This window comes from Brassica oleracea, chromosome C7 (genome assembly GCF_000695525.1).
Source record: "Brassica oleracea var. oleracea cultivar TO1000 chromosome C7, BOL, whole genome shotgun sequence".
Classification (NCBI taxonomy): domain Eukaryota; kingdom Viridiplantae; phylum Streptophyta; class Magnoliopsida; order Brassicales; family Brassicaceae; genus Brassica; species Brassica oleracea.
Window position 1 is genome coordinate 7,530,050 of NC_027754.1, and position 10,260 is coordinate 7,540,309.

Consider the following 10,260-nt stretch of genomic DNA (forward strand, 5'->3'; position numbering starts at 1 on the left):
AATTATAAAATGTCTTCGAATTTCTATACAAATAAAAGTAATACTGTAACAAATTATTATGATTTAATTAGTTGTGAATATTTATAGAATTATATATGTATATGAGTTCTTAAAATACTATTGATTTTATTTTCTAATGCAATCCGCTCATTGACATATTTTCCATTTTTTTAAGCAACATTTATGAAATTGTATATAATTTATAAAATATATTGACATATCGAAGAAGATATACATAATAAAAAACAATGAAAAGTCATTTTATTTTAACCTAACGAGAACCAAAGAAGGTTCAATTTAGAAAAATATATGTTACTCAATATATTCAAAATGAATTATTATAATTGGTGCGGTTAAGGCTAAACATAATGCTAGTTAACACAATCAATATTTATTTTCATAGAGAAATTATGAAATGATTTAAAACATATAAGTAAATAAAATCGAAACATTAACTATTTATTTCCAGCGTCAAGTGTCTATACAAACATGGACTATCTATTCTGGAGGAAAAAGAATATCATAGCATTAGACCAAGACAGGGATCCTTATCCCTGGATAATATGGTATATATGGAAGGCTCGCAATGATAAGCTCTTCAGGGGAATAGACAGATATCCTTTGGAGCTAGTCCGATATGCAGAAAGCGAATGCCAAGCCTGGTTTAGTGCAAACGAGTTGATACCACCGGTAGTGCAAGACAACAACAATGAGGAAAACCATGTCTTAAGCTTGGGCAATATTTGCCTCGTGGATGGATCATGGACAGCTTCTGATAGCTTCAGTGGATGTGGATGGGCTTGGATGGATAGCGGGGAGAACATACAACTTATGGGTACACGGAACTTCACTCGATGTGAATCAGCATTGCATTCTGAGATAGAAGCACTGCGCTGGGCGATGGAGAACATGCTTCAAAACTCGCCATGTCAGAGCTTTGGAACAGACTGTAAGGAGCTGATTGCTATGATAAATGAACCCCAAAAATGGCCAAGATTTGCGACAGAATTGGAGAAGATAGAGACGTTGCAGATCTGCTTTCCGGACTTCAAAATCATACATGTTCCACGAGTGCGCAATCAGTTTTCGGACTTTTTAGCTAAGACTGCTAGGACATTTCGGAGAGAGTTACTTTTTATTGGTTGTTCTATTCCGGTCTGGTTACCCAGACCACCTCAAGCTTGAGTAATAGAATAGCCGTTCGACGTCAAAAAAAAAAAAAAAAACCATTTATTTATATCTACATGCACATGATCACGAAAGAATATTAGCAAATAAATCTAAAATTTCAAATGTATATTACTTTTGAAAAGTTTCTTATATATAGTTTCAAAAGTCGTAAATGTATTCAAATTTGAGTCTGGAAAGATGTGAGGACTAATAATTGTAAAAACCCTTTTGATATATAAAATAAAAATGGTTGGTCCAAAAAACCAAAAAAAAAACTGAGTTGATAAATCATAAAAATTAAATTAAATCACAACCCATGAAGTTGGTGAGACTTATAAAGGCAGGGTCTAATTCAATCACCATTCATTCTCTTTCTCTTGATAGAAAGTCAAACTTTTCGTCTGAAAGGGAACACCGTCCAAGAGAAGAGCATCCAAAGAAGAAGAAAACTCCATTAATGGAGAAAGAGGCAGCAGAAATATCAACAGAACTCAATTTCGACAGCACAACTTCATCTCCATACATAACAGCTCCTTCAAGCCCAACCCTATTTGGAAACAACAATGCTTTCTTCTTCAGTGCACCCACAAGCCCTTCTCCTTCGACTTCTTCCAATATACCCTTTGACTGGAGTGACCAACCAAGAACTCCCAAGAAGAGATCAGCCAGCGATATTGATGATGATTTCGAGTTCAATTTCAGTGGACAATTGGATAAATCTTTTTTCTCTGCCGCCGATGAGCTCTTCGACGGAGGAAAAATTCGACCTTTAGGGCCCTCACTCCCTCCTGTTGTTTCTTGTGTTCTTGACAGAGAAGATTATGGTCGAGGAAGAGACAGGTCTCCCGGATCTTCTACGTCTCCGTTGAGGGTTTCAGACATTATGGTTGATGAAGAAGAAGTGCATGAGACAACACAAATGGTTGCTTCTAACACAAGCAACCAGAAATCCTCTGTTTTCTTGTCAGCGATTTTGTTCCCTGGTCGAGCATATAAGAAGTGGAAACTCAAAGATCTGCTGTTATTCAGGAGTGCATCCGATGGTAGACCTGTTCCAACCAAAGAGTCGTTGAGAAGATATGATATACTTACAAAGAAAGAGGCAGAGGAAATAAAAAGTTCGAGTATCCGATCAAGAGAGAGTTGTGAATCGTCAGTGTCTAGGTCAAGGAGAAGGCATGGCACGGTGGTTTCGGCTCATGAGATGCATTACACTGAGAACAGAGCAGTGTCAGAGGAGTTGAAAAGGAAGACGTTCTTGCCGTACAAGCAAGGCTGGTTAGGATGCTTAGGATTTAACCCTGCGGTCCATGAAATTTCAAGAGTTGGGTCCCTGTCACGTGCTGCTTCCTCTTAATCCCTCTTGTGCCTTTTGTTTTATATATATTTTTTTATGGCTTAAATTTTCAGAGGTGGTGGTGAGATTCCATCTAATTGATGGGGTGTATATGATATTGTTTCATTCGTATAACGTTTTGATACAAATGATAAAAGGAAAAAAATGTAAAATCGGCGTATAATATATTTGGATATTTCATTCATTCGATGAAAGTTATGGATGGGAAACTAAATGCTAAACATTATCAAGAAAACACATATTAAACGAAATTGCCCACCATATTGGTGATGAACTAAAATAATTTTAAACAATTAATGTTATGAAGCCAGTATCAGAACTGTAGATCAACACTAGTATATAATGAACATGAATCAATATAATGATTTTCGAATTTATTTCGTAAAGTCATGATTTCTCATATGGTATCAGGGTTCAATAATTTTAAAATTTAAACGGATATAACATCCCTTTCAAAAAAGAGTGAAATTCAATCTCAAATGAAAGAATTGGGGAATTATAAACTTGAAGATGCGGTTTTGAAATCTCACTTCTTAAGTAACCAACATTAGTATATAAGGTTTATTTATAGATCGGTGCCTAACTAAAAACTGCTCTCAGTAATGCAAATTTTGGGTAGATGTTTTCATTACCATGTGAGAGCCAAAAGAAGAATAAAAGCAGAAACAAGTGTGTCAACGATCGATGTCCTTATATTTTAATTTTGCTCGCAATCATAATAGGATACTAGAACTTGCGCGGATATTCTTTTTTTTTTTAATTTATCTTATATAAATGGTAATATATATTTATAAAATTTATATGTATTAAATAATTGTTTAATATATTTCTAAACCCATAAATTTTATAATTTATAGTGAATAATTTTATTTTATTTTTTGATCCGTCAATTATTACACTCATATTTTTAAAATATAATCTGCGTATTGGTGTAAATGTATTTTTTTATGGATCAAAAATATAGGTAAAATAAAAATGTTATCTATGGTTATATTTGATTTATACGATCAAATAATTGAATATATATTATTTATAATTTTGTGTGTTTTATATTATGTATTTTTTATAATATTTTCTATGTTTTTTAGACATAGTTAATATACCAAAATAAAAAATAAACAGTCTGTATAATGAATATTTTGTTATATTTTTGGTATTGATTAAGTGTAATTTATGATTTAGCTTAATTATAGGAAAATTTCTTAAATAAGTAGGACATAATTTGTTGTATTTTATTTTAGAAAAATGCATTCATTAAACTATAAAAGACAAAAATACCGAAAGGTAGATAAATTTATTATTTTAGTGGCATTGAGACGTAAATAAATTAAAAACTAAAAGTTAATTTATAAGTGTATTTGTATTTTAATAAGATAGATTTAGTTTACCGATAAAGGCATAAATTACTCTGAATTGTAGTTAATTAAAAAGCGTTGGAGGACGAAGCAAAGATGAGGCCAAGCCGAAAGAGAAATAGTAAAAGAAGAAATGCAGTGCTCCTTAATCATAGGTTTGTGCAATAACAATGGTAATGATGCTCTTAACAGAATAAAGTCCAAGTCCGTGGGCCACCAATAAAATATTAATAAATGTTATATAGTTAACATTTGATTAAGTAACTAATTACAACCTAATATGAGTTAGTAACTTTATTACTATTTTTTTCTTTTTCTAAACGAGTCTGTTGCATCTAAGCTGTGCAATGATGAACTCCTGGGGCAATGCCTGGCGTTTCCATTTTTTCTTAATGTGTTTTATCAATTTTATAAATAGTGGAATATGTCTTCATATTGTTTTCATAATTATGTTCATGTATTCATAACAAATCTTCTACATGAAGATTATGTACAAGCAAGGTTTAATTAATAAAATTGATGAAGTTAGAAAAAAAAAAATAGTGGAATATAGAGAAATGGAATTATTGTAATAACTCCGTACGGTAAATTGAGTATATTTGTGGATGGTTACTTCACTCGTTTAGACATTTATGATCTGAATGAAAAATGAATTGAACAGCGACTGAAAAAATTAAGATAGGATCAGAGAAGTGGGTGACCATTTATTTAGATGTTTGATACAACTTTGATTAGACAGGTTATGTGACTATCTATCTATAATAATAAACGGAAGTTTTCTCTAACCTCCGGCAGCCACGTCCTTTTTTAAGAGTGGGCATATGTCGCCACGTGTCGGCGCACCAAGCTGTTTCCGATTTTTTTGCTTCATGTCGGGTCTATTAATCCTTTTATTTCATCTGGGCTTTTATTTCATTTGTAGATTAAGCTCAAACCTCAAGTCCAAACTTTAGCACACTTGTTAGAAACTCACATGAGATTAGGTTTCCCCTTCCGTCTTCGTCTTGAGCTGCGACATCCACGATGAAATCCCACAAAAGCTTTAAGTGACGTTCCGGCCTATTCATTGAGTTCCGAAGCGAGGAAGATGTGTTGACTATGTAAGTCATGATCCTTCCCGTCTTTGAGAGAGTTTTAGACATCTCTTTGTTGGCTCAAATGGTAACGTTTTCTACGGGAATTAAGATTGATAACATAAACAAGCTCCATGAGAAACCTATTCATCTAAACAAGATACATTTGTTCCTATATCTTTCGTTATTAAGCATACTATTTATTTACTACGAATTTTTTATGAACTTTTTTTGCAAAAAAAAAATGTTCCTGGGAAATTCTTGCGAGTTTTGGTGCAGAGACGTGTTTAATTACTCCTCTTAGGAGTTTTCTAATATATATTTTTTCTCCTGTTGTAATTGAATTAGAGCTCTCAAGATAGGAAGATCTTTGATCTTGGTACTAATATTTTCATTGAAAACCTTGACCCTGTATGTATATATGTTATCTGGTGGTAACTATATTCTGAAATATTGTTACTTCACTACAATAGCTGATCAGGTTTTGCTTTTACAGGATGTGGATGAAAAGATCGTGTATGATACTTTCAGCACAATTGGTGTCATTGCTTATAATCCTAAGGTAAAATCTTTATTGTTGTTGATAATATATCATCTGTAATCTATGAATAATGTCATTGTGGCCGGCAAAAAGAATGGCTGTACGCTTAAGAATCTGATGCTCCGAAATTCTCATTTCAGATAATTTGAAGTTTACATATATCCGTTCTTGGCTCTAAGTCGTCCCCGGGGTCTCTGAAGCCGTTACACTTGCCCAGTGGATCTCCCAAAGCTACACGTGAGATTTATTTCTTTCATTACATCCCTCGAGCTAACTAATGATGCATGATGTCTTAAGTCTAATGTTTGTTGTTGCAGTCACCACTTAGGCTCGGACTCAGTAAACGATTGACTCTCTTGGAAGCAAGACTCTGTTGAAATTTACATGGAATCACCAAGATGCCATTTTGTGTTGCTCTTTAAAGGTGAGTCAGAGTGTCCATAGGGTAGTTTTATTTTAACCGTGCTTGGTTTAATATAGTCTAGGTTATGTTTGTAGCCTCAACCAGTGGTTATATTCGCGAACCAAGCTGGTTTAAACATGCTAGAGACAATGCTTGTATCCTTACAAGACATTGCACTGGAAAAGATCTTTGATGAATCTGGTCGAAGGGCTCTCTGCTCTGACTTCGCCAAGCTAATGCAACAGGTAAAAAAGAAACAAAACAAACCCTTACGGTCATAAGATAATGCCTGCAACTCATTAGTCTTGTCAATACAGGGATTTGCGTGCTTGCCTTCAGGAATCTGTTTGTCTACAATGGGGAGACATGTCACTTATGAACAAGTTGTTTCTTGGAAAGTGTTTGCTGCATCCAAAACGACAACAATAATAATTGGGCAAATCTCCAAAATAGCACATTTCTAAGTTTATATCACAAAAATAGCACTCCAAAACTAAAATGACCAAAATAGCACCTTTCAAAGTTTATACTTTGAAAATTTTAATTTTTTTATTTTTCAAAATTTGAAATCTTATCCCCAAAACCTCATTTCTCAACTCTAAACCCTAAACCTTACCTCTAAACCCTAAATCTTAAACCCTAAACTCTAAACCCTAAACCCTAAACTCTAAACTCTAAACCCTAAACCCTAAACCCTAAATCCTAAACCTCACCCTTTAACTCTAAACCCTAAGTTTGTGACTTTTGATAAAACATTAAGTGCTATTTTTGTGACTTTTGACCTTGAGCGTTAGTTTGGAAACAAAAACTTGATTTAGTGCTATTTTGTCTTTTTTCTCATAATAATTTGCATTGTCTTGCTTTCTCCTTTGTAAACTGGTCGTTTGTGTAGTCTCGTCTCTTATGAGTGTATTAGTAAAAGCTAATCAAATTTACATTACAGACAACACTTTTTTTGTTGTTGTTATTGTTGTTGTTGTGTAAGTGTCTGTCTCTGTTTTGATCAAATTTGCATTATATTCTCATTTTTATTTAAGCCTTTAATCATATAGTAAAAAGAAACAAATAATCATCCTTTAAAACGGGACTATCTTCAGAACTGCATGCACCTAGCTGGTAAACCTGTCTGATGATTAACAAAAATAATCTCAGACATTGTTGCAACGAAGAACGTCTTGAAGCTTAGCACCTGCAGCTTTAAGACCTTTGAGAGAAACCGGAACGTTAAAGAAGTTGAGTGATGGAAGCTTTGAAGCCGGAGGAAGTTTCAGGTTCAATAAGAAGTTTCTAAAATCATCCATAAGCAAAGGAACTTCGAAGTCTGTTTTGTTGTGTTTCGCCACGTTGTCTTCAGCTGCAATGTGAGCTCCTGACTCCATGTGGTTGGTTGAGAAGCTTTGTTGGTTAGGGAACTTTGGGAAGAGACTAACGTACCTTGAGGTACATCATGTCGATCAAGAACTTCTTCCAAGAAGCTTGCCAACCATTTGTTCTTGATTTGGGTATCTGAACCAGGTTTGCTTTAGCGCTTTCAGTGAATCTCATGTTCATATAGACGTAGAACTCTCTCCACTGCTTTGGGAAGAACACAGCTCCCCGACTGCAAGGTAACGGGTGAAGGTAAGGTGTGTGTAGACGAATCTGTTTAAAGAATTCTGTTGGGTTCCATTTCATTTTTCCAAACCTCACAATCAATGATGTAGGAATTAAACCGAAAATAAAGATGTTTAATAATTTTGACAAATATTTTTTTTAAGTGATAATAAAATTTGATAAATTCACCAAAATACATTTTAATACAATAAAATTTGATAAATTCACTTATATACATTTTAATATCTAAACTATCTATTTAAATTATTATAAAAATCCGGCGCGTAGCGCCGGCAAACCACTAGTTCTTATTATTACTGATGTTTACTTAATTGGATAATATTAATGTACCGAACACTTCAAGACAATTAATGCTAAATAATTTTTTTTATAAAAATAATGGTAAGAGAGTATGAACATCATGAAAATGGGTATAAAAAACAAAACTACGTGATTTTTTAATAAAATGACAATTCATTTGTATTATTGGTATTGATACTTGTTTTAGGCTCAAGGATTTCCAGTTATGATTTATACTTGTAGGAGTTACTAATACTGCCCCTGTTTTTTTTAAAGAAATTTATGTTTTGTCGGTTGTTCCAAACCACGAGGTTGATTTTCAAATATATACAAAAATCTAATATATGCAACTATGCAAGATAATGTACCGTTGATCAAATCATAACTGAGTATTTCCAGTTATGACTTAAGAATATTTATACTTGCATATATTAGATTTTTGTATATATTTGAAAATCAACCTCGTGGTTTGGAACAACCGACAAAACATAAATTTCTTCAAAAAAAAACAGGGGCAGTATTAGTAACTCCTTTCGCTCAGTTGAAAACATGTTGTCGGTTCTCGAACCATCGAAAGTAGATCTTTACAGTCTATCCCAAAAATCTAACATATTAAATATTGAAGCAAACTTTCCATAGGCCAAATAAGTGCTTCTAGTTCCAAATTAAAAGTGACAGCCTTTTAAACTCAAAATTTGTTGTTTTCATGATTCCTCTTTGATCATAAACTTTGTGGCCACTTATTTCTCATATAAGGACGCCTCCAATGGTTTACATCATTTTTTCTCTCAAAATGATGTAAATTCAAAATGAGTTTGAGTTTTTCTTCAATTGTTTTTTTTCATTTTTTTCTTCAAAATAGAATATTCCAAGTATATTCTATTATTAATAAATATAATAGTGCTATGTACTTTATAAACTTACAAATTTTACTCAACTATAATATTTATTTTAACTACTTTTTTATTTTGTACATAAATTTAGTTTTTAAAAGAATACACAATGATTTATATGAACTTATAATTATATTAGTGAAAGTATTATTAATTTCAGTAAAGTATAAAACACAAATATTTAATCTTTTAGATATAAAAAAATTGTACAAAAATTCAAGGATCTATTTTTAAATAAAAAGTTCAATAGTAAAATTGAAGTTGTGAATATTGTTCCCTCGAATTTGAGGGGATACTATTCATATTCTCATTTTTTCCATCAAAATAATGCACCGTTGGAGAAAGTTTTCTTTCATATTTTGATGTTTTCCCTCTAAATGATGTACTATTGGAAATAGTCTAAGTCCATGCATTGGAGTTCGTAAAACTTTCAATGCATCACCTAACATCCTTCTTGAATCCACCAAACCTATGATTCTCTATTCTTGAAAGTTTTTCCTTGTTATTCACTTTATCTCCTTAAGTTGTTTTCATTCTGCCAACGATTCTTCACAGCTCACCTTAGGCTCATTCACTTCTGACCTTACTATCAAAGAAAAGTCTTCTTTTCACCTCCTTTAACCGACCTTTCAGCTCCTTTACTCACCTTCTCTTCCTATGACACCTTCACTTCAGCTTAGCAACCTTGCCTTGAAGGTAATAGAAGAATTTGGGATACTTCCATGATATCACATTTCTTTGACCCTGAATTTATGGTTTGTACTTCCATGATATTTAGTTCTTAAGTTTCCTATTTTGTAATTGCACCATGATTTTTCTAACATCCCATAGGAAATCAGGTTTCTACTCACCTTAGACATGTATTTACTCACCTTAGACATGTATTTAACATCACTGAGTATCGCTTATGAACCATCTATATTCTCAATCTGAATTTTTTATATCCCCTTATGTTACCAAATATGTTGTTAGCATTATTACCTTACCACCATCACATTTCTTGAAGTCAAACGAGACTTCATTATTTGTTGTTCTGCGGTATGAACAATCTGAGTCATTAATCCACACCGGCGCAAAGTTTTTGCATTTTAATTTATTTTTGTCTCTTGCTTACTAATTTAGCATTCAGTTTTTCAATACATTTTATATTCACTATCTCCTCTTGTCTTGTTTACATTTTTTTTTACGTTATGTCGTTTGATTTGTCATAGTTTTGGCTTGTGTAATAACTTAATCCTGTTTATTCTTCTTTCATTCTTTATTGATTGATATTTTTATCTCGCTTAGCTCTGTGTTGCCACTAATTTGCTCTAATCATTTTTCATCATCTGATTCGTATTCTTTTCATATTCATTAACTATTGTCTCCAATCTCTTTAAATCCTAAAAATCCTACATGTTCTTTTGTTTATTAAATCACATATTAAATATTGTTGAAACTGTTTATTTATTCTAATAAATCCTTACGATTATAACTAAGATGATATGAATAAAAGACTGATTATAATTTAGTTGAAATTAAAGGCTAAAGTAAAAGTTATTAAACTTGCAATCCTTCTTTTTGTCATCCAAGATA

General features: G+C 32.5%; 2 protein-coding genes across 2 annotated transcripts; both read left to right on the forward strand.

The window, feature by feature from the left end:
- The first annotated feature begins 489 nt into the window (after positions 1 to 489).
- Positions 490 to 1,021, forward strand: LOC106302485. Its single transcript, XM_013738987.1, has 2 exons — positions 490 to 949; positions 996 to 1,021. Exons 1-2 carry the CDS (start codon positions 490 to 492, stop codon positions 1,019 to 1,021), a joined length of 486 nt encoding a protein of 161 aa, XP_013594441.1.
- Positions 1,022 to 1,425: 404 nt separating this feature from the next.
- Positions 1,426 to 2,679, forward strand: LOC106304284. Its single transcript, XM_013740697.1, has one exon. The coding sequence runs from the start codon at positions 1,487 to 1,489 to the stop codon at positions 2,525 to 2,527; it is 1,041 nt and encodes a 346-aa protein (XP_013596151.1). The 5' UTR covers positions 1,426 to 1,486; the 3' UTR covers positions 2,528 to 2,679.
- Positions 2,680 to 10,260: the final 7,581 nt, after the last annotated feature.